The sequence below is a fragment of the Asparagus officinalis genome, chromosome 1, assembly GCF_001876935.1.
Source record: "Asparagus officinalis chromosome 1, Aspof.V1, whole genome shotgun sequence".
NCBI classification, from domain to species: Eukaryota; Viridiplantae; Streptophyta; class Magnoliopsida; order Asparagales; family Asparagaceae; genus Asparagus; species Asparagus officinalis.
In genome coordinates this window covers 113,031,831-113,056,726 of record NC_033794.1, presented here as the reverse complement: position 1 = coordinate 113,056,726, position 24,896 = coordinate 113,031,831, and the positions used below count along the sequence as shown (strand labels likewise).

General features: G+C 36.2%; 3 protein-coding genes across 4 annotated transcripts in view; all 3 read left to right on the top strand.

The window, feature by feature from the left end:
- The window catches only part of LOC109829030 (protein decapping 5-like), a 12,092-nt gene extending 914 nt beyond the window's left edge, over positions 1-11,178 (top strand). The window contains exons 2-9 of one of the 2 annotated variants that reach the window (XM_020396077.1): positions 3,890-3,990; positions 6,942-7,010; positions 7,084-8,046; positions 9,241-9,306; positions 9,780-9,786; positions 9,856-10,046; positions 10,643-10,753; positions 10,835-11,178. In XM_020396077.1, coding sequence (XP_020251666.1) covers positions 3,890-3,990; positions 6,942-7,010; positions 7,084-8,046; positions 9,241-9,306; positions 9,780-9,786; positions 9,856-10,046; positions 10,643-10,753; positions 10,835-10,987 — 1,661 coding nt within the window. In that variant the 3' untranslated portion in view covers positions 10,988-11,178. Of the gene's footprint in view, positions 1-3,889; positions 3,991-6,941; positions 7,011-7,083; positions 8,047-9,240; positions 9,307-9,779; positions 10,047-10,642; positions 10,754-10,834 lie in introns of both variants that reach the window. The other variant, XM_020396076.1, reaches the window with a different exon arrangement.
- Positions 13,266-16,664, top strand: LOC109829029. The gene is given in 5 exon segments (XM_020396075.1): positions 13,266-13,526; positions 13,529-13,593; positions 14,028-14,146; positions 16,128-16,253; positions 16,342-16,664. Coding segments are annotated over 5 exon segments (612 nt in total). The 5' UTR covers positions 13,266-13,312; the 3' UTR covers positions 16,430-16,664.
- On the top strand, positions 19,809-24,471 carry LOC109829028 (putative AC transposase). Its single transcript, XM_020396074.1, has 4 exons — positions 19,809-19,962; positions 21,269-21,490; positions 21,967-22,832; positions 23,301-24,471. Exons 1-4 carry the CDS (start codon positions 19,929-19,931, stop codon positions 24,189-24,191), a joined length of 2,013 nt encoding a protein of 670 aa, XP_020251663.1. The 5' UTR covers positions 19,809-19,928; the 3' UTR covers positions 24,192-24,471.

Below are 24,896 nucleotides of genomic sequence, written 5' to 3'. Positions count from 1 at the left end.
TTGATTTACCTAAAATTAAAAACATGATATTATAAACGTGTAGTATCTAATGGGAATGCACTCAGGACACTGTAAATAAACTAATTCAATTTGTTACTGACTTATTTAGAGTTTTTACATAGATTGGGGTGCAATTTTTGAATTGTTTTTGGGGGAGAGATTGTAGATATCACAAGGGCTTATATGTAATTTCTAAATATTTAGGGGTGCAGCTGCACCCCAACACATGAAGCTAAATCTGCCCCTGACTATCCTTGTTATCCTTTGCGTTTTGAATATTATCTAATGCTCTGTTTGGAAACTCCTCAAAATGGGACTAGGCTTGGTCCTAGTCCCATTTTGGGGAAAATAGTGTTTGGGGAATATTGAGCAAGGGCCCAATTTGGGCCCAAATTTCTTTAGGCCAAAACGTGGTTCTTCATTGGACCATCCCCTCGGTTTGAACTTGATCCAGTTTACAATAAAATTGTTCCAGGACTCGTCAAAGTGTCTTTACTTGTGATCTATCTTTGTTGTTCTATGGATGATTCATTTTGGTTAGTTTTTTATCTATATGTGCTAGAAGTTCCGTTTTGTGCTCCTCAATGATGTAGTGGAAGTTATAACAAAGTTAGGTTATGAAACACCATTTGCATGTACTTATAGTGTAAAATATTGAATGCATAATTCACATGTACCGAAATACAATTTCAAATTCTGCACTAGTGAATTAATAATTAATAGGTTTTATTTCATGGTGTTTTTCCCCTAAGGCTCCTTTTAAAGTTGTTATAGTTGCTTATTTGTTTCACTTTCTCACAGCTCTTTTTTCATTTTAATATTATTATTCTCTTTAGTATTATTATTGTTATTCCTTTTAATATTATTATTCTTTTAATATTATTATCAACATGCATATCAGAGCTAATGTCTCTTTAAATGAATGACAAATCTTACATGGACCATTCATGTTTATAGCAGAATGAAACTTTTTTCAAATTTGTCAGAATTCTGTTGAGCCTGAGTTAACACCAATATTGTATAAAGTATTGGATGTCGGAGTTTGATGTATATGCATTTAATCTTTTGCATTTTACATGTTATAAGATGATAAGTATATAAAATCAATGATAACTGCAAAATTAGTAAAAGATATTAAAGTTAGGATAATTACAGAAATATCATAAGAAACAACATGTTTATGAATAATCCATGATAAGCCAATATTCTATAGTAGCAATAGTTAAGACTTAAGACTACAAAAAAAACCGATTAGCGAAAAGACCATAACACATTCTTGCATCAGCATCAACTGTTAAAAAAATACATGTATACATAATAAAAATATATATTACATCACAAAACTGTCATGAAACTAACTGAAAGCTGATGACAATCGTGACAATACACATTACACAAATAGACAGAAATGATTCAAAATGTAATTAGTCAATGGCAAGTAGCAAGGTTGATACATTTTAAATTTTTTTGGCAAGTAATGGATCTTATTTACCAATAGCGATATGAAAAAAAAAAATTCTGAATACTATATTGGCCTATCAACTGCAGAGAGTCAGAAAAACAATGAAATGGAACTCATTCTCTCCAAACAAAATTACGTTCCTCCACATTTCAAGAAAGAAAAACACTTATGACTCTGAACACCTCCTTTTCCTCTTTTAGGAATGAACTCAGGGTCATATGCATGGCCAAGCGCCACATTTTGTTTTGTCTAAACTCTCTAAGACTTTTTATCTTACTATATTGAATGCTAATCTCATACTTGGTAAGATTAAAGCATTCATCACTCTGCATCCTTTTGTCCTGAAAAATTGTATTGTTTCTGGCAATCCAAATGTGGTATAAGCACCCAGCAGTAGCTCTGTTGATGTAATTGATAGAGGAACTTCCCCTCCAGTTTCTTTCCATCCAAGCTATAGCCTCCTTCCACAATCTTGGTCCATTTGCAATTTGAATAGAATTCAAGTTTCTAGTCCATAATGCATAACTAAAATCACAATCAAAGTATAGACTGTTTCTTGTTTCCTCGTATCTTTCACAAAGAGGATAGATATCCTCATTAAGAATCCCAATTTGTCTAAGTCTTACTCTAGTAGGCAGTCTATTCAAGCATGCTCACCATAGCACAGAAGAATGCTTAGGTAAAGAGTACCTATTCTACCAAAGCTGGACACATTCTCTCCTATCCCCTGTCACAGCTCTTGTGAGCATAAGAAGAAGAATATGCAGGTTTATCACCACTCAATATAATTCTAGATTCTGCTACGATCACTGCCTTGCCATATCTCTGATTTCAATATTTTTCTAAAAGGCCATGAATATGAGATTTCAATATGCGCACATGACTTGTTGCATCAAATTGAAATCAGTTGGTTTGGGACAAATACCCAACTCCCAACGCATGTCACCAGAATTTAATTTTCTATCCCTTACAATGTTAGTAGTAGAACCTGCTAACTCTCTTGGAGGAATACGCTCACACCTGTCATTTTAATTCATGCCAGAAAACACGATTTGTCAAAACTAATAAATGATTATCTATTCTTTAATTTATAAATTAATTGTTTAATCTATATGTTATCAACTACTAAGGACAAACCAATAAATGGCGAAAAACTATCTTCTTTACCCCTCTTTCTCTCTACTTAAACAGTTAAACCCATAATCTCTCACCCCCTCTCACCCCCTCTCACCCCCTCTCCTTTCTCTCTCTCTCTCTCTCACATACGGAACGGGCACTGCCATACAGTGGCAGGGAATAGTTTTTACAAGAGAGATTAGGGGTTGAATTAGAGAGAAAAAGGAGGAAGAAGATAGTTTTTGGGTTGAAAGACTAATCACCATTAACCTTTTTAGGTACAGTAGGTTCATTGATGGCAAAACGACAGTGAGAAACGGCTGACGGCTGCAGGAACTAGGAGAAGTGGAGAAGAGAAAGCTAAGGGTCTTCTCTTTTTAGGGAATGGTCTTCGATCTGTTATGATTCGCAGTAGTTCCTAAACCAAAAAACTTAAAGTTATTCACATGAAGTGAAACTTATGCACCCCAACCCCCAACTGCAACTAAGGAGATTCAGGGCTGCCCAAGCAATATTGCCTTTTAGAACATTGTCTATATCCTTAGAGTCGAGTGTAAACTCTATATAGTAAATCAGTCTTCCCATAGTCTAGAAATAGACTCTGGTAGAACCATTGTTATTGCCATGTATTATATGCAACTCTCTTTTTACCCCAAGATTAAGCTTATACAATCACAAGGTAAGTGGATTCTTGTACAGTTATTATGGTGCCTTTGTTGTCTACTGGATGTTAAACTGATTCGTTACTGATCACCCAGGGAGACACATGCATGATACATACATATTAATTCCCCAGGAACAAATGTAAATTTGTTTTACCTTTGACATTTGATGACAGGTCATCGAATTGGCTGATTTAGTCCACTTTGCTATTATGTTATAGAATGCATATAGACAAAAAAATATGCATTTTGAAAATCTGTCACCCGTCTAATGGTTTCCAATGTTTTATATAAAACAACCATTGATTTTGCAACACTCAATGATGAATGACTTAGAAATTTCCAAACCACATTTTATGTCTATATAAGTTTTATGCTGTGCTGATCAAAATGAATGGTTGTTCATCCATTAAGGGTAGTCGATCGCTTTTTTTTTGGTTGGTGACAACAAACTTGAACTTTGGTTATACCAAATGATGGTTGCTTTGAAGATACCGTTTTTTTTCCTTTTCTGTTTCATCGTTGAATTTAATTATTTATCCTTGTAAATCATGTCATGCTTTTATATTCTCTGTATTTTGCTTTGGGGTTTTAGAAGCTTTGTGGAAGTTATAACCAACAGTTTGACTCAACTCATGTTTTCCTGCAGTTCGATCTTTTGGGACAGAAGGACGAAAGAAGGATGGTCCGCAAATTCCTGCCAGCGAAAAAATCTACGAGTATATACTGTTTCGGGGAAGTGATATTAAGGTATGTAAAAAATAATGTACCTCTGCATGGAAGTGGTGGCTTGACAAATCATATACTGTCATATCATATGAAAACAACACAAAGACAACTCATCAAGCAAGCCCTTGTACTTTGCTTGATTGGTTTAGCCTTGATCATAGATCTCATTGACTGCCCCAGCAGTGTTATATGGTTTACATATTGTTGTTCATATGCACTCGTCACATTTTATCATATGTATGCACTCATGTCACATTTTATCATATGTAGGGAGAACCTCCCTTTCCATTTCTTTTTCATGTTTTGTTTAAGATGTAGTCACATAAATCGCTGGAAGATTACTATCTGTTTTTATTGAAGCTCTAAAGTTTCTGTTCTCAGTTTTATTTGGAAGTACTCACATAAACTGTTAGATGGATTCTTTTATTATTGTTCTTTGTTATTGTTCGAAAGGTTTATGAGTTGATCAATATTTATTTCATGAGTGCATCTTCTTTTTTATGTTTCAACATAAACTAGCGATTCTTTAATCTTAAAAGTTCTTGCTGATAACCTTAAGGTATGTGTTTTTCTCGGTTCTCCTGTATTAACTTTTCAATTTTGTGCTCCACTTTGTCTACAGGTGTCCTTGGTAGGCTTTAGCTTTGTCACTGATGCCATCAATACTTTTTTTTCCCCTTTTCTTGGTCGACACAACACAATTTTCAATTATGTCTTTGCTTCCCGTATGGATTCTTATGTTGAATTTTTATCTTCCGTTACTAGTTTAAAACCCCTTGGACCTTTGCACATTCATCTCATCTTTGTACCATGAACAATCATATTCAACCTTATAAGCTTTGATTAGAATTCATAAAATGATCAATAATTTCTCCTGATTAAGTACTGCAACCTTATAAGCCTAGATTAGAATTCATAAAATGATCAATAATTTCTCCTGATTAAGCACTGCTTTGTCACTTATGAGGATACTTTGTTCTTTCGTGTCATCCGGTTTTCCAATTCTTTTTCTTTCCTGTTTATTATTTCCAACTATAAAAGGCTATATTCTTTGCGCCTCAAAAGAAACTGGATTCAAATTATCCTCCTGCAAATATGGTGTAGATTAGGCAGCGACATTACTTCTAGTAGTGGGAAGTCCTTATCAAGAAATCTTAGACCAGACCCACTGATATAGAAGTTCCAGCCAAATTACCTAGACTGTAAAGAAATAGAGGGTTGCATCGTTTATCATTTCTAGCAATGCATCTGATTATTATCTTTCTTTGGATGTTAATTCTGTCACACTGAGACTTGTATCGTGATACCATGTCTGGTATGGCTCTTCATGGATTCATGGGAGGACACTTCTCTTGTGTGTCCTTCACTTGATTACATTTTGGGTACTTAAATGAGTTCTTAATGCATAGTTTTCCTCTTCTTCTTTTTTCCCTTTACTTCTTTTCTTTTACGTATGCGAGTGTTATGAGTTGTTTTGCAACGTACATCTTTAGGTGCAAGTTCCTTCAAATTATTCACCTCTGGAGAGTTGACAGTGCATCAAAGAGTTGTAATATTATAGAGGTGTTAGTTATCCTTAAAAAATGGATATTTGTATGTTCACTTTTCTACAATGAATTTACTCTAGTTGTGCCACCTGGTTTGCACGTGAAGGACAAGAATGGTGATCAAATATTGCTTTTATATAATTTTCTTATGATTTCTCAAAGATTTTTTTGCTTCTTTTTTTATCATCATCCTCATCATCTAAGTCAGTTGCATTAAATTTGGGGCTCAACTATGAAGCAATAGGCTCCATGAAAAGTTGGAGAATTATTATGAGAAGTTTGCCCTGGGCTTTCCATAGGCATCCTCCAAATTCACCGAGACGTTGGAGGGGAGAGAAAGAGTCTAGAATAAGATAATAACGTGATATGTTTGTTGTGGGGAAGTACATTCAACGCTCAGGTGCAATGATGACAATAATTAAACAGAGAATATTCCTAAAAGAAGCATTGCTTTAATTGTGAACTTACGATATTCTACCTACCAAGAGTTAGTGGGTATTGTGAACATCAAAACCACTGTTATAAATAGCGGTAAATAGCCTCGCAATAGCGGCGCTAATAGCCTTAGCGGTCCCTTCCCGCGATGCTATCGCCCGCTACGCTATCGCGCAATAGCGGTGACATATTGCGAAATATGTTTGTTCGCAAAAGCGACTAATAGTGTGTCAATAGTGAGCGATTGCATTCGAAATTTGCTTTTTGACTGCTATTTAAAAACGGTTTGAGGCTTATTTTTTTAAAATTAAACTCAACCCTTGACCATTGCATTCCACCGTCTCTTGTGATTTTCAGCATACTCGCGCCACCTCTCATAGCCTCTGGCACCTACCTTGATACTTCCTCTTACCTCCTTCACCGTGAGCTCCTCTTAGGGCAGTCCTGTCACCGCTAAGCTCTTCTTCTCGAAGACGATGACTTTTTGACGCCTCCAGTCATCTTCGGTATCACGTGATGGTTACATGTCTATTTCATGTTTATGATCTCTTTAAATCATCCAATATATACTTTTAGATTCCTTAGATTTTTCTTTAATTTTTTTTAGTATTTATACATATCTAAATTAGATCGCTATTTGACTTTGCGCTTTTACCGCTATTTTGCCGTAATAGCCCGAAATAGCCTTAGCGATGCTTCACTGCTATGCGACGCTATCCGCTATCGATAATCTTGATCAAAACTATGATCATGCACAAAATGCATAGAACAATTTCTTTTTTAGATTACTTCTAATGGTTTTCTTTTTAGATGATTTCGGTTTTAGATCACTTCTAATGGTTTTCTTTCATTCTTTTACTTTAATTGACAGATTATCCTCTTTTCTTTTCTTTTCTTTTCTTTTTAATTTTCTTTTGATTCTACTCAAACACTATCATCTTTTGACTTCAAATAACTTATTTTAATGTATTGCTTATTTAATGCTTGTAGGATCTACAGGTCAAGTCATCACCACCTGTTCAACCTCCTTCCATTCACAATGACCCTGCTATTATTCAGGTAAAAGAAACAGCCTTATGAAAGTCCCATTCAACTCAAGTTATCACTTGTTAACTTGCTCAAGTTCATGCAGTCACACTATTCTCATCCTGCATCTTCTTCGGCCCCCTTGCCTTCTGTGGGAAATGGAGCTGTTATTGATCCTAATTCACATACAGCTCAGCTGGGACTTGCAAGGTCACCTTTTCAAGGAGGTTCACCCTTATATCAACCTGGAGGAAACTTGGGCAGTGGTTCTGGGCTACCAATGGCAATGTATTATCAAGGATTTTATGCCCCGCCAGTTGGCCTTCCTCATCTTCAGCCATCCTCTTTGCTTAGGCCCCCACCAGGGTTGCCGATTCATCAATCTATCCACCAGCCTTTGCAGTATCCTGGAGTGAATGCGTCCTTGCAGCCTGGATCCTCAAATTTGCCTGAGTTTCCTCCGCCTTTATTTCCACTTGTGAGTAGTACTCAGAGTTTAACCTCTACTTCTTTGCCCTCAACAGTTGCACCTACACAGGCCAATTTATTAGCTCCTGAAACAGCATCTACTCCGATGCCAAATTTACCTCCTGTGACCTCTCTTCCTGCAACGACTCTTGGTGCCAATCTGCCATTGGTGCCTCCACTAGCTTCTAGTCATGATTCCCTAATAACAAACTCTCAAAATATGCCTTCTACTATTAAGAGCAAGCCAATGACAGTTCCTGCTCCAGCCTTGGGTTATCAGACAGTATCTCCGCCTATACCCTCAGTTGTCAGTTCCTCCACTTCAAACACATTTGAACCGGCGGTTTCTTTAGTAACTCCTGATCAACTGCTGCAGCCTGGCCCCACAACTATGCCTTCATCTCAGCCGCTGCAGACAAGCAATAAAGGTGTAGTGGTTAAACCACAGGAAGCAGAGAAAAAATCTTCTGTACTAGAATCATCCTTGAATGTACCGGGAAAGGCTAGAGAGGCAATGCCATCTGTAGCAAAACCATCCGGTCGTGTGCCAGCAGAAGTCAAGGAGCCAATATTGCCTTTACCCAAACCTACACATCACAAGGTATGTTGATGTAGTTCTTTTGTACTGTTGCACTTTAATGTTTTGTAGGATTCTGGCCATTTTTATACTGTTATCAAAAGTATTCATCTCTCTGTTGTATGGCACTATTGAGTGTTAACGAGGCAACTTGGTTTCCCCAGCTACTGCTTGGGGGTTGGTGAACACGGGAAATGTCCTCATATTACTCTTGTGTTATGTTATTCTCTCACATTCTTATCTTTCATGTGGTCACTTTGAACTGGGGGTTTCTTTCCAACTCTTGATAGTTTCATTCAGTGTCTTGTCATATGCAAATATTTATTAAATCTCATTATTATTATTATTATTATTTGGCAAGAATCTACCTTTGCATAATGGATAATATAGGGAAAAAAATCTGTGACAGCAAGACACAGGGACAAAGGATAAGAAAATGGCGGGTCTCCTTCTGTACCTCATGTTGACACATGATAACATTGTTTAATTAGAAAGAAAAAAAAAGAAGAGGACTTTTCTTTTGGTAATATTGGCAACAAACCTTGTGCTCATCTTGGCACACAATGTATGCAGGCAGCATTCTCTATGTTGTGCCATATCTTAAGTCATGCTATCTTGATCAATATGAAGCAGAATTTTCATTAGATCTGCTACAACATAGTGAACTAATTTCACCTTTCCGAACATCTCTTGTAGCTATGAAACCTAGGAGGAAGATATTTAATATGACAAGTGAAAAAAGAATAGCCATTATGATACTTGTATATTGGTTCATGGATCATCTATTTGTTTCATTATCTTAAATTGTTAAGCATGCCATGGAGCAGACTGACTTGCTATCTTCATTTAAAGTCAGTGGTGTTAATTCTTAAACATTAAGCTATACCTATTTTCTCATTCATTAATATCAAATTCTATGTTAATGACTTTAATCAATTCTTTAACTTTTTTATATCTGAAAGTTCACAAAAAATTTCTTCAACAAAGTTATATTTATTGAAATTTTCAAGTAATTTACATTTTTATACAATATATGATAAACACCACTCTTTATTGAGTGCCATTTTGATAGGAAATGGCTTATAGATCATTATGGTGCTTTATTAGAGAATTTCTAACTCCATGATTATATCCTACATATGTCTGTTCCAAAGTTAATGGTGTGGGTTGAAATTTTTGTGCATGTTCATGGTTTTGATGTTTGTCCGTTATTTGCAGCCAAATGGAGCTCTCATGCACATACATCACTTCAATAGGGGGCGTGGAAGAGGAAGAGGAAATGGGGTAATGGTCCTCCTAACCTTATTTTGCTGTAATACGATCTTAGAAATAAAAACTGACGCATGACAAGCTGTGGAAAAGTTGATAAAAACTTGCATGTATTTTTCATAGCTGAAGGAAAGCACTAAATCAATACATTACTTGGCTGATAAATCCTTTTGTCTATTCTGTTCAACGTTTGGGTAAAACCTTCATATATTTCCTGCTTATATACATTCTTATCCTTTTTCTTTTGCTCGTCCTAGTAATTAACACTTTCAGCTATGATGCAAATCATCTATAGAGTATATACTAACATGAGACATGCAGAATGGTTATGTATCAATACTTCCAATATTCTGATATTCATCTTTCATGTATTCGCATATTATCGCCACAAGTACAAACCCCTTCATTGTTACCAGAAGGAAATTGAATTCTGCTTCTATGCAGCCATTAAGTGTGCAATGGGTCTTTGATTTCTGTACATTTTGCAGTATCCGCGTCCTCTAACCAAATTTACTGAAGAATTTGACTTCATGGCAATGAATGAGAAATTCAACAAGGATGAAGGTCCTCTAACCAAATTTACTGAAGAATTTGACTTCATGGCAATGAATGAGAAATTCAACAAGGATGAAGTGTGGGGCCATCTCGGTAAAAGCAAATACGTGACACATGACAGTGAAGGAGGTGAAAATGACGACGACTTTGATGATAATCTGGAGGAAGAAGATGCTGAAACTGATAAACCTGAGATCAAGGTAAGTAGTTCTCACTTCTCCATATTGTAACATTGTCATATTGGTCTTTATTACTATTTTCTAGTCTTTGGGCAATTGTGGAGGTTATCCTTTTATCCCTTGTTGAATTAGGCTTAGGGAGGTATTTGCACCTGTTAATTCTTCTATGCTGTATGGCAACACCTTGATGCAAACTTTTGGTGAGAGTGAGACTTATTTGAATGGTTTTCGAAGGCTGGTCCTTTACTTCCCCGTTTGGACTTGTGCTTCATAGACAAGCCCATATTTTGATGGGAAGGAGGCATAGAGGATGATCGTAGTTATCAGAATATCAAAATACAATTACGCGTGCACATTTACAGACATATACAAAAAAGCTCAACTATAAGTAGCAGACTACCTTTATATATTGTATGTATATCTAAATGAACTAGCAAAACATTGTAGTGAGATTCACCTAGTCTGATGTGAGATTTCACCAGTATATCTGTATCTTTGTTGCTCATTTAGCAAATAAACTGTCACCTGATATCCATATTTTCCTGTGTGCGCACACACGAATGTCAGTTTCTCCTACTGTTCAAATACTCATCAGTTTCTTTATTTCCTCTATGAAGCCTGTCTATGTGAAGGATGACTTCTTCGACACCCTGTCCAGCAACACCCTTGACCGGGATTCGCAAGGCAGGAGAATGAAATTCTCAGAACAAATGAAAATAGACACGGAGGTACGTACAAAAATCTTCATTCATTCATCTTAACTCATCATAGATTCTCACTAATAAACCCATACCATCTCCTTCCTCCAGACATTTGGTGATTTCCCAAGGCACCGTCCCCATCGAGGTGGGGGAGGTCGAGGCTTTCGTGGTGGTGGCCGTGCTCGAGGCTCTTACTATGGCAGAGGGTACGGTTATGGTAACAGAGGCCGAGGCCATTCTGTACCAAATCGAGCTTCCTAAGGGAGAGAGGCTTTGCTTGTAATGTAACATATAGGGTAATAAACCAGGGCAATGTTTTAGAATTTGTGGAGAGGATTCAACATCAATGTTTAGGTTCGACAAAGGTTTCAAATACTTAGTTCCGAGTCTTGTGAGATGTTGGGTAAGCTTAAAAGCCATGCAAATATGAATGAAGTGTTGGTACATCAATATCTCAGTAGCTTGTCTGGTTCGTTGCTTAGTTTAAGTGCAGATGCAGGTGAAAGTGATTTTCGAGTAACTGGAGTTTAGCAAGGTGGATGCCGGTATTGGATGTAAGTGACGGTGTTATAGCTGAAGTTCCGCAAGATTAGCTACTGTGGGTGGTGTTACCAAACCACAAGTTTGATTTTTTTTTTTCTTTCTAAATGCTTTTATTTTTGAATTTGTATCATTCTTTTGGATGATACGGGTCATAAACTCTTTTCTGTTTGGATCCATCGCATGGGTGAGATGCATGAAAACATTGGTGCTGCATCGGGAGGGATACGCCAAACACTAGCATTCTCCTAGCCAGTTATTGATCAATGAAAACTCACGCGTGTTCAGATGGATCGTATAACATGCATCGTATCATGTGAACATGATTTGTTGAGTAGGTGCGTTCTTCTGATTGATTGCTGAGATGTATCTATCTCTTTTCTATGAGGCTGCGTTATAGGTTATCTCATCCGCTAAGTTAATTATTATTTTATTTTTTTTAACTGGTTTTTTTCTTTAAAATTCATATTTATAGAGTTTCGAGTACGTTTTATGACATCAAAAGGGCCTGTTTGGTTGATTTTCTAAAATCAGAGAACAAGAAATAGAATAAATAAACCATTAAAAGTTAATTTTCATCCATTTCCTTTTAAAAAAAATCATGAAATTGGTTTTTTTTAAAATGAGTCACATTATCCAATAATATGATGATAATTCATCCTATTTTTTTTTTCTTTTTTTAGTTTTAAGAAGTGAATTAAACACAAGAAAATAATCTATTATAGAAAATAGGCTTCTTATAATTGATTTCTTTAAGCATCCTTGTTTTTCAGCCAACCAAACAGTCCCTTCGTGACATCAAACAATCATAAATTTAAATTTCAGGCCTGTTGTATAATGAAAGAGGCCTCCCTTACGTTTCAGTGGGTCCCACGTGACGTGGCCGGCGGAGTATGACTCATTTGGTTGTGGGCCCATCCTCGGCGGCAGAAAACGACGGCTACTGGCATTTTTCATGTCGTCGGACCCTTTCGTCGTTACTAAGCCGATGACATCCATACAACCTGTTTGTACAAAAATACAAAAATACTTCTATTATAGGTGTGTATAATCTGTTTGCTGGATTCACGCACGACGAACCATCCAACGGTCCTGATCTGTTGTTATAGCATTCTAGAAGGGACACGTCGGTCATATTGTGCGACGAGTGAGTCTAGAAAGAGATCGCTTCGTTGCAGGTACGCAGTTAATGAGCTCACGCACAATATTAAATACAAAGACGTAGAGATTAAATAGTCTCATCCTTTTTGAAAAAACAAAGACGGTGACACAGAACGTGACTCACCCTCGGTCACCGTGACAAATAATAATGCATGCGGTCCTTCCATTAAAAAATTATGCCCTTCTCTAAAAACTTCATTCGTGAGTTGGTCTCAATAAGATTTACAGAGTAAGTTAGAAATTGCTAAGTAGTTATTAAGATATGAAATGAAGTATTAATGGTTTGAATCGCGTCAATTTGGCCCACCTGCTGCAAATCACTCGTTGTGATTAATTTATTTCCATAAATATATTTCACTCCTGATTGATTCTTTTTGTTTTTTCTCCCCAAAATGTAAATGTATAGTGGATAAATTTTCAAGTCTAGTTAGTTTCCGTAATCCTTCAAACCAAGGAGGCACAGGTCACAATATATGGACGAAAGGTCGCGCTTCTTTCCCCTATTAATTAACAAAAATGTCTCACGTACCCCAAATAGGGGACCCAATAGGAGGACAGATGAGGTGTCCTTCCTAAATGCATATGCATGATGCATTTGTTCCTGTTCATGAACAGTGCATCATTCATTCACGGGGACACCTCACGTATCCCTCTTGCGTCCCCTATTTAATGTTCCTGTAGCGGCACCCATTAATTTAATTAAATTAAAGCACCTTTTTGCGCACAATATTTGCCCCCACCTCGTCACAAAAATAGATAAATAAATAAAACCGTACATATCCTTTCTTTAGTTTGGTCCCTCCTCAACGCATCTACACCCACACCACAGTCCACCACTCGCCGAACGAACAAGGTCCCCATCAACTTCGGGGTCGGGAGAGCAGTATGAAAACGACGCGACCGATGGCTCCCCCTCGAGCAAGCATGAGCTTGATTCCGCATGGCATGCACGGAGAGCCAGAAGGTGGTGGTGTGGTGGAGGAGCCGAGGCGGCGCCGCGCCGCCGCTGAGGTGGGCGATGGCGCAACTTCATCTCGCGGCGGGGACTCCATCACGCCTCCTCACGTCTACCCGGGCACGCGATCCAGAGCAGGCAGAAGAGCCTCCGGCTCAGCGGGTTCCAGCTGGCCCTGTCTTTTAAGGACATGTGCAATGGGATCGCGGAGGTTCGCGCGCAGCTCGAATTGTAGATGATTCTCTTTTAATTGCCTTCTTCTTCTTTTTATTTTTCCTGATTTAAAAAAAAGGGGGTGTTTTTTTGATGGAAGAAATTTTCTAAACAAACCCGTTCATAATTTTTCTTTTTTTAAAATAGACATCTTTTGAGTGTTCTTTTTTTTTTACAAAAATCGACTTATTTTGTCTTAATTTAGTTTCTAAATAGTCGGGATTGTCAAAATGTTAGGGTTTAGGATTATAATTGGGGGTTTACAACCTCCTAAATAGTCGGGGTTGGTAATCAGAGTAAGATAAAATGAGTATTTTTATAAATAAAACTTAAGGAGTCTATTTTTATAAATAAAACTTAAGGAGTCTATTTTTAGGAAAAAAATATGAGTGAGTTTATTTAGAAAATTTCTTCTTTTCTGGTGTGGCGTAGGCAAAAGTTGAGATTCTGGTGAAGGAAGGGGAGGTGGCGGCGACGGTGGTGGGCTTGGTGAGCAAGATCGGGGCCTCGACCCTCGTGGTTGGACTCCACGCTCAGAGTTTCCTTTACAAGTGAGCCTCTCTTTCGTTTAGTAGATATGAAACAGACGAGTTTTTTTTTTGGAAAGTTATCAAATATATGCTTTTTCTTTTTTTGGAAAAAGAGACGCTGTGGTTTGACATATTTCCGTTAACAACTTCGCATAAAGTCCCTTGGAAAAACAAATCAATTTAATTACCTTTCCCTCGATGTATAACCTTTCTTTGCCCTTTACGAGCCAGCCGTATTCGATTTATTATTTAAAGAAATAGTAGGAATGGCCTTCACAATCTATGCCATCGAAACCTCGCAACAGAGCCCCAAGGGACAAACGAACTTTAGTTAGGGCCCGTTTGGTTGGTTTCCTAAAAATCAAGAAAAGGAAATCGGTACAAGGAAATTAATAAAATAATATTTTTACCCATTTCCATCCCTAAAACTCACCCACAACATCTAATAAAATATTATTTTTATCTTCCAACTCATCTCATTTCATCTCCTTTCTTACATTTAAAAATAAACCAAACACAAGAAATGTGTCACATCATCCATCTCATCACAACTCATCTTATCCCATTTTTAAAAATCACACACATCATCCAATAATATTGTGACAACTCATCTCATCTCATTAAACATTCATTTCCATCCATTTCCTCAAAAAAAAACAAGAAATTGGTTTCCTTAAGTACGTGTCACATCATCCAATAATATACCTCCAACTCATCTATTTTCCTATTTTTAAAAACGAACCAAACACAAACAACCTCAAAACATCATCCAATAATATACCTCCAATTCATTTCCTTATTTTTTTAACCAACCAAACAACCTCAAAACAATTTTTTTTTTAAAATCACTCACATCATCCAATAATAAGTTGACAACTCATCTCATCTTATCTCCTATTCTACAATTTCTTTCTTTTTTAAACCAACCAAACAACCTCAAAACAAATATTATAGGAAATAGGTTTCCTATTCTTTGATTTCCCAAAAAAATGGCCAAACGAACAGCCCCTTATTGATGATGTCACGAGCCCATTCACTACATGAAGAACTTTTTTTTTTTTTTTAGCCCAACAGTTGTAACTTTTATAGCATTTTATGCGAAGTTTTCGATGGATTTTGAGCTATTTCAGGGTCAATTACGACGACTCTATAAGACATATATACATTGAGAATAACTCGCTAGTCGCTGGAACTCTAAATGTAAAGTTGGGACGAATTTTTAAAACCAACCTATTTCCAGATTTAATCACAAAAAAAGACCTGTTTTGAACTTATTTTCAAAAACCGACCTGGTTTCAGCTCTGACGTTGAAACCAAGTCGATTTTTTGAAAAAAAATTCTGAAACTTCACGGAAGTTGAACTCCTGTGAAGTTTAGTAAAATTGCTAAACTTCACGGGAGTTCAACTCCCATGAAGTTTCATAGTTCAATTTTTTTTTTTGAACTACGAAACTTCACGGGAGTTCGAGTTCAACTCCCGTGAAGTTTCGGAAGTTTTTTCACAAAAACCGACCTGGTTTCAGCGCCAAGGCTAAAACCAAGTCGGTTTTTGCAAATAAGTTCAAAATAGTTCGTTTTTTGGGATTAAATGTTCAAATAGGGTGGTTTTGAAAATTTGTCCAGTAAAGTTGATTGGTAACGTCACGAGTTAATAGCACACAAGCTAGTTTTTCTAGTATTCGCATGTGCCATTATACATTAAGCCAACAATTATAATTATATTTCTATGCGATCAATAACAAATATTTAGAATTTCAAATATGAAGTGGCTTCTTTTTCAAACATAAAGTTGGTTCGTGATATCATATGAAGTAGTTATGTAAAAATTACAACTTTCACCTTTCTCGTCAACTAAAATTAAGTGCAAAGGTAGGAACATTAAGACTCTAAATTTGGTACCTTTTACCTTTAACGAAAGAAAGTTAATTAAGATTACACAAAATGCTCATACTGTGATCCATGTGGACCGAAATTCATCAATAAGCTACTTAAGTTTTTTCAGGAGATCAAGTTCTATACTTAGCACGCACAGCTTCAACTGCCGTATTCTCGCTGTTAAGCAACACTCCGCAACTCATGATCGCTTCATTAACGCAGAGCTCTCTCAAGTTCAAATCACAACATTTTGGTAATTAAGTTCTCTTTTAAATATTTTCACCCATTCGTTCACTGTAAATATTGTTACTAACGGTCTTTAATTTTTTTTATTAATGCAGCATGTCGGAGCCTAGTAAAATCCCATATCCGATATTCCCTTGTCCAATTTTGTGGAAGAGATCAAGAAGGAGAAGAATGCATATATAATACGTGAACGATAATTTTGGGCGTTAATTTGGAGGAACGAAAGGATAAAACTTAAGATGGGATAGTTTACTCATGATGTTTGTAGATTTTTGAGTTTCTAGTTGTATGTCAATAGAAGTATTTCCTGCAAATTAAGATTTGTAGATGCAGCAAATGAAAGGAAATAAAGATTGCATAACCAGTTATAACTTGTAATTAATGATAACTCGTAACATATTATAACTTGTACTTAATATGTTACATGTACATATTTGGGAGATTTGGGGAACTCAACCTTTATTGAAAAATATAAACAGATATTTGGTGATAAACTTTTATATTGAGAAGGTAAAAGGAATTAATGCACAAACCATGCTCAATATTTGCTCGCATTTCCTTTGTTCTAGCATGAAAGGGAATCTGTGTCATTTTATATATCAAGTAACGGAAGAATGAGGTAATCATTTATTATACGCTTAATTAATTGCACGTAATTAAACTCGGGTAATATTGCATTATGACACTTATTACTCTTTAAATTTGGAGCGGTGATGACTATGTTACTACTCCTACACTACTTACACTATGAGAGAGAGAAGAAACGTGGATTCATTTTTCTATTTTTTTAATTAATAATTCGTTAAGGGAGCTCACACTTTTATCTCTTATTATAGTAAAGGAGAGAATAGTGTAGTTATAACTATTTAATTTGATATTGGTTGCATTTAAGACCCCTGAGAATTTTTTTTTGATTATTCTACCCTCAAAGATCTAATTAACAAAAACGCAAAAGCAGACATCCCCTAAACCTGAAAGAACCAAAAAAGTAGTATATATCTGCTAATATCAAACCGAAAGGGGTCCTTGTGCAGTTAACCATTAATAATATAAATAAACAAAATTTCTCTTGTAGCTTGTTTGACCTTTTGTTTTGTTATTGCGAAACATTTCCATTAAAGAACAAAGTAACAGATTTTCATATCTGTAGAAATATACATCGTACCATACACTAACGTTTGTTAATGGTAATAATTTAGGTCTATTTGGTTTGACAGAAGTACCGGAAGTAGGAAATAGATTAAAGAAATAAGTTTTAAATTTATGAAGTGGGAAGCAATGGAACTAGTACATTTTTGTTTGTTTCGCATATTTTTTAAAGTAATAGAAATATGACTTCTTATTCTTAATTCTTTTTTTATAGCAATAAAAAACTGTTAGGAAGTAACTAATAAATTAAATATTAATAAGAAAAATTATTTATTTCCTAATTAATATGCATTTTACTTGCTTCCAAGCTACTTCCGAGTCTTGAGGCGCGGAAAAATATTTTGAAAGTAAGGATGATACGTAGGCACCACATCAGTATTTAAGGAAGTATTGGAAGTAGGTTTTTTAGAGAATTAAATATATATATTTTTTACTTAGAAAGTAGTAGAAGTAGCATTTACTTCCTTTACTTCAGATATTTCATAATTACTTATGAAATTATGAAGTAGGAAGTAGCAGGAGTACTATTTTTTCGTTTGCTTCCTAATTTTTGGTAGCAATTATGAATATTGTTAGGAAAAGAGAGGGATGATCTTTCGGGATTTTATTTAGAGTATGAGAATATCCATATATTCTCATATAATAACAAAAATGATTTTATTCCTAAATTGACTCAATTTCATCTACACTTCCGAACCTTGAGGGGAGGAAAAAGATTCAAGAAGTAAAGATGATACGTAGGCGCCACGTCAACTTTCAAAAAAGTACCGAAAGTAGCTTTTTTTTAGAGAAACAAACATGCTTGTCTTCTCAGAAAAAGCAAGAATGGTGACTATTTCATCTACTTCACCTATTTCGTAGCTACCTCCATGCAAATAAAATTGCCCAAAAAGCTTATGGTACATTCATCTAATAAACAAAAATAATCTATTATGAAAGTTTTGTGAAATTTACTAATTTTCTATTTCCTTCAGCCCATCAAACTAGCAGAGACATCGTTTGGGCGAAAATCCCAGCTGTGCGTGGGCCTTGGCCCAAGCAATATTTACATTCTCGGCTCAGCTTAAGCGATCTCTCTCCAGTAATTTCGATCATCTCTACTCACTCACTCAAGCCATAGCCGTTCATTCTCAAGCTCTCTCTTTCTCTCTCTCTCTCTAAAATTTTTTTCTCTCTCTCTAAAACTTCTCGACCGGCTTCCCATCGGCTCAGATCCGGCTTCTCATCGGCTCCGCTTCGGCTTGGGCCTACCAAATTTCATCGAGCGATTCGGAGATTTCTCCTCGGCGATCCGCGGATGCGCGCCCTCGGCCGCGGATGCAGGCGCGGGGCCGCCGGCCGGCGCTCGCAATTAGCCTCGATCAGGGTGGGCCCGGGCCTCGCCGCCCCAATTCAAAAGCCCCCCCTTAATTTCTTGGACAACTTGATAAATTTCTTAATATTTTTAGCTTTTTCACTTTTAATTCCACTGGAAACAAGCTTAGATGGAAGAAGAGGGCTAAAATTGCACGATCAATAATAAAGTAGACTTTAGTGAGTACTTAGTTGATTATGGTGATTTTAATGAATAGGGTAAATTGCATACAACTCCCCTCATCTAATTTTAACAATTTGAAATCGTTAAGAGTCTCAAGATCACTTCCTGGAATTTTTTTTTTCGATGAAGTAAATTTACAACTAAGTAATATTATAATGAACAAATTTTCAAAACAGCCCCAATCAGAGTTTTATTTTTCAAAATCGACCGGTTTTTTTTTTTTTATCAAAACCGACCCGATTTTGTGATTAACCGCCTAATCACCTTCCTAAATAGTCGGGGTTGGCAACCCCGACTATTTAGGAACTTAATTTTTAGTGTTTAAGGCCTCTAATTAGGGTTTAACACTCTCCTAAATAGTCGGGGTTGGCAACCCCGACTATTTAAGATGGTGTTTAGACTGCTAATTACAAAATCGGGTCGGTTTTGGTAAATAAAAAAAAAATCAGTCGATTTTGAAAAATAAAAATCTAAAACGGTCTGTTTTGAAAAATTGTTCTATTATAATTCATGCAGCTGACCCCAAAAAATTTGCGATAAAGCCTCTGTTGTTAGTGTTGTTGTTAACTTTACATCTTACTGTAAATTACTTTTTGTATTCTTTTATTATTCAGACCTCCGTGGAGTTTAGATCATGGAATCTTCATGAAGGTGACATAATCTCTACGTCGAACGTGGACTACAGTACTGAGACAGTCTGATGCTTTTGTTGAAAAAATATATATCGAGTTTTTTTTTGTTTCACAATGCATATATTTTGTTGAAAAAATATATATTCTTGAACTTATTTGATTATGGTAAAAGGAACTTATTTCCCTTTAGGTGACGTTGAAAAATATATATATATTTTGTTGAAAAATATATATATATTTTGTTGAAAAATATATATATATTTTGTTGAAAAATATAGAAAAAATATATATATTTTGTTGAAAAAATATATATTCTTGAACTTATTTCCCTTTAGGTGATGTTGGTTGGCGAGAAAGGAACTTAATGGAGTGGAATAACACATTTAAAGGCATGAAAGGTACGTGGCACATTCTCTCATTTATTGACTAGATTTGCAGAACTTATTTATATCATGAGTGTTGCTACGGGGACCCAAAATATGGGACCAAGGGAGGGGACATGTGAGGCGTCCCCTCCCTATTGCATAATGAGTTGGCAGCCAACTCATTATGCAATAGGGAGGGGACACCTCACCTGTCCCCTCCATTGATCCTATATTTTGGGTCCTTAAATCATTTTCCTTATATCATATTGCGGATCACGCTATACATTTCATTAGGATTGCAGGTTGAAGATCCTTGCATGAGTTATTGATTTTTGTTTTTGATGTACAGGCTTGTCTGTGGATATCTTTGTGTTACATGATGTGAAATATTCCCAAACTATTCGTATTATTGAAGAAAATCTTTGCTTATAACTGTAGTTAACCATTAAAGCATGCAGGATCTTAGACACATGTTCTATAGACTAGTTGCTATTATGATATTGAAACATAGTATATACGTTGGAATTATCAATTAGGTCCCATTTATGGTTGAGAAATGCCATTTGGTTGTGCACAATCATGATGTACTTGAATAAACTTGCAGCATCTCTTCAAATTTCTGTTATATTATCTTTTAAACGTGTGAAATATACTAAGCTGATCGTTCCCTATGCTTCTCGGATATTTCACATGGAACCCAACAGGAGCATGAGATAGTTACTATCTAGTTCAATAGAACTATGAATGTCAAGAACCTTATCATTTCCTAGTGATGTATCAAATTTGAACGTATACTGAAATTTTGGCATACATGTTGCCGAAAGATGCAAGACACTTATTCTACTTACCCCAAGATTGCAAGTAGAGGACACTTGAGATTCTTTTTAAAAATTTATGTACTTATGAAGTGAGAGGAGCTCTGAGACATGGGACATATTTTCTTTTAAACTTGCATGATAAAACCCAAGTATACAACTTTTTTGCTAAAGGGTCCAGCATATGTGTTCCACTTTCTAAATGCATTGTGTTCTTAAGAAAGAACTTTGATTTATTTTTATTCTTGATACTCTTACAAGCCTATATATCAATCCCACGAAAGTTATCCTCTCTCGAGATGAAGAATTATGGCCTATCCAGGGGATAAAAAGGATACAAATGTTACCAATATATAAAATATTTACAACAAAAGATTTTCTTTTTATCATATATACACTCACTCATAAGGATCTTTTTTATAACATGGAATCATTTGGAATTTCCATATATTACTATTTGTTTATTGTAATAGTGCAACCGAAAGCGGCTCACACCTTTTCTGCTATTGTATCACGTTAAGCAGAGATGGAAACTAAAGGGATGATGGACATTACAATTCTGCCTAATGTAGAACCATTAGATGTTGGATTGAGTTCTTCAGAGAAAGGAAGCATGGGTCCATCTGTGAAGCAACGAAAAAAGTCAATGACATCAGTATATCTCAAATTCTTTGAAACAGCTCCTGATGGGAAAAGCAGAAGATGCATATTTTGCAAACAGAGCTATTCTATAGCTACTGCCACTGGTAATTTTTATATTTCAGAATTAGTCATTTGGTTCTGAACTAGACTGCGCAATGGTTGATCAGAGGAAAAAATGAACTTATATTCTTGTTTGGAAGTGTTCTTTCAGTGGAGAAAATAGCTATTTTGTATTTAATCTAAACGCAAAATAAAAATGGGCCTGATGTTAATAGAGAACTCTTCTTCTTCCATTATGAACTTTCTTAAGATGCATCACATATGTAAGAGGCGTCAACTACCAATATCATTTCATATATTTTGTTTGAAAATCCATTTATTTTGACATTGAAAGAGTTGTAGTATATTATTCTTGGTGTCACTTGCTAAGCTTGGTTAGTCAATTTTATGGTGGTTCTCGTTAATTTGGAAGTGAATCTATGCAATTATAAAGCAAAGAAATAGAACACTTTACAAAGTAACTTAAAGATCGATTATATGGCAAAGAGTATTCTAACTTATAAATCTCTACAATATAAAGGAAATCTTGGAAGGCATCTCAGTCACCGTCATCCAGGTTATGATCGTGAGGGTGATAACAGCCAGCAGACTACCCAAAATGTAACTCCAATAAAGAAGCCACAACCTCAAGTGAAACCTCCAACTCTAGATTTTGATAATCTCAACTGGTTGCTGCTTAAATGGTTTATTGGAGCCTCTCTTCCCTCTCCTGTCTTTGAGGATGAAATGCTTCAGAATTCGTTCAAGTTTCTCAATCCGTCAGCTAAACTTTGGCCTAAGGAAAAGGTTCATGCTGTCACTATCGAGATCTTTAGAAGCATGCAAGAGGATGTCAAGGAATTACTAGAACATGTGAACTCTAAAGTTTCCATTACTCTAGATTTCTGGACTTCCTGTGAACAACTATTCTACATGTGTATTAAATGTCATTGGATTGATGAGAACTGGTTCCTGCAGAAAGTTCTTCTCGATGTAGTTCATGTTCCTTACCCGTGTACAGGGCAGGAGATATACCATGCTTTAATAAAGACCCTTCAGAGATTTAATATTGACAAAAAGATACTTTCTTGTACCAATGATGGGAGTCCTCATGCAATTCATGCATGTCATGCTTTAAAAGAGGACCTAGATGCTAGGAAATTACCCTTTTATTACATCCCATGTGCTGCTCGGGCCCTTAACCTGATTATAGAAGATGGATTGAGAACTCCGAAGCCGATAATATCCAAGATACGGGAGTTTTCACTCGAATTAAATTCAGCTCCCGAAATTTCTCAGGATTTTAAACAACTTACTGCAATTTATCAGGAGGGTTCATGGAAGTTCCCACTTGATACTTCAGCAAGCTGGAACGGTGACTATACAATGCTAGATATTGTGCGCAAGGTACTATTTATGTTCTTTATCTGAGATTTCAAGTTTTATTTAGCCAAAAACTTGTCTGCTTCAGCTACTCATGGACTGTTAACGTCATGAAAACCCATGTTTTATTCATGCATTACACGTACATTGCTGATTAGTATCCATGTTTTTTGTTGTTTACATTATATCCCTATGCTTGTTCCTCAACAAGTTAGTAAATTTATTAGCTATATATCATTTCACAATATCAAGTATGCTTATTTTGGCTGATACTGTTGATTATCTTCTCACATACACAGATATGCAGACACCACTACCTAATTATTTTTTTAAGCCTTTTCCCCTGATTTCTCTCAATATTGCCTATATTTATCATATATTTTTTATAATTCCATAATTTCCCAACACAAGCTATAATTTTAACGAGCATAGCTATTTTTTTCCCCACTTTACAAATGTCATTTGGGTAATCAAATTGTCTTTGTAATGTAGGCTCCAAATTCCATGGATAGTACAATGAAGAAACATGAAGAAACCTTTGGAACCAGAAACTTGTTGCTGACATCCACAGAGAAATCAGTGGTTAATATTCTGCACTCTTATCTAGAGCCTTTCCACAAAATAACAACCAACTTGTCAACCTGCAAAGTACCCACCGTAGGCCTTGTTCTCTTCTTCATGGACCATGTCTTTGAAATGATCAGTACTTGCAGGGATAGCTCTTGTCATGAATGGTTAAAGAGTGTAGCCGATGACATGGCGAAAAGTACCAGAAGCTTCAGCACCCAAATTTACAGTCTCTTTACTTTCCTGGCATCGGTTCTTGATCCAAGAATCAAGAAGGAACTCATTCCTGAGAACCTGAACACAGAGAAAAACTTGGAAGATGCCAGAAGCCATTTCACAGTAATGTATGCTTCAGTCCAGTTTCCTGCTACAGCCAATGGCTTTGGAGCCCAGGAGGCTGAAGAAACTAATGTGGTCTCTTTCGCTGAAGAGATAGCAAGAAAGAGGAGACGAGGAAATTCGATCACCGCTTCAGATGAGCTCTCACAGTATTTGTCAGAGCCACCATTGGCAATTGCCGCAGATGTATTAGGTTGGTGGAGAGCTAACAGTGCTCGGTATCCGAGGCTCTCTGTTATGGCGCGTGATTACTTGGCAGTTCCGGGAACTGCAATTGAGCCAGATGAGTTGTTTTCGAGCAAAACCGGTGAAGTATGCAAGCAAAAGTTCTGTTTGCCATATAGTAGCATGCAGGCAATGTTGTGCATAAATTCATGGATGAAGAGTGGATTCAAGTTGAAATATAGATCGGCTGAAATAGATTTCGTGAAATTGGTGGAATCCGGTGCTTCAGCGACCAATGAAGTTCGGTCTTGAGGGGAATATTTTGGAGATTTTCTACTAATTGAGTCTTATATTCTGAAATGTGACTTTATTCCTGAAGTGCAACTTTCTGTGATTGACATTGAGGTAGGTGATAAATTGAGGAAATATGTCTCAGACTGTACGTTAGGTTACTGATAATATGAATATGAGTGTGTTGCGGTGTAAACGGGCTCTAAGTTGAGAAGAATGGATTATCCTGTAAATCTTACTCAATGGGTATCTCAAATATCTCTATACAGGTACCAAGTACACTTCCTTTTCCTTTTTAGTTTTCGTATCTCTATACTTGCAAATTTGGTCGTGATCAATAAGTTTAAGCCTCAAAACTGGCTTATAATAATTGTTATCATCTATATATTATTATTGAGCTCAGAAATTGTTCACTCTAAACATCATATGTAGCTTGAACCATATGGTAATCAACACTGGTTACTTTGTTCACTGTTGAAACTGGTTTTTCCACTCTTTGTCCATCATTTGGAGATGTATACATTGGCACTTTAATCGTCAGGATCTTTATGGTGATCAAACTATTTGTCCCTATGTATGATTATAACAAAATCACATGTGCTTATCTTAACAGTCAAACTGTGTGTATCCATGCATGAAGGAATTCTGATTCCTTAAATCAGGGTTCGCGTATCATGTTGTTGATAAACATGCAACGTACATACTCTCGCCCCATGACGGTAAGCA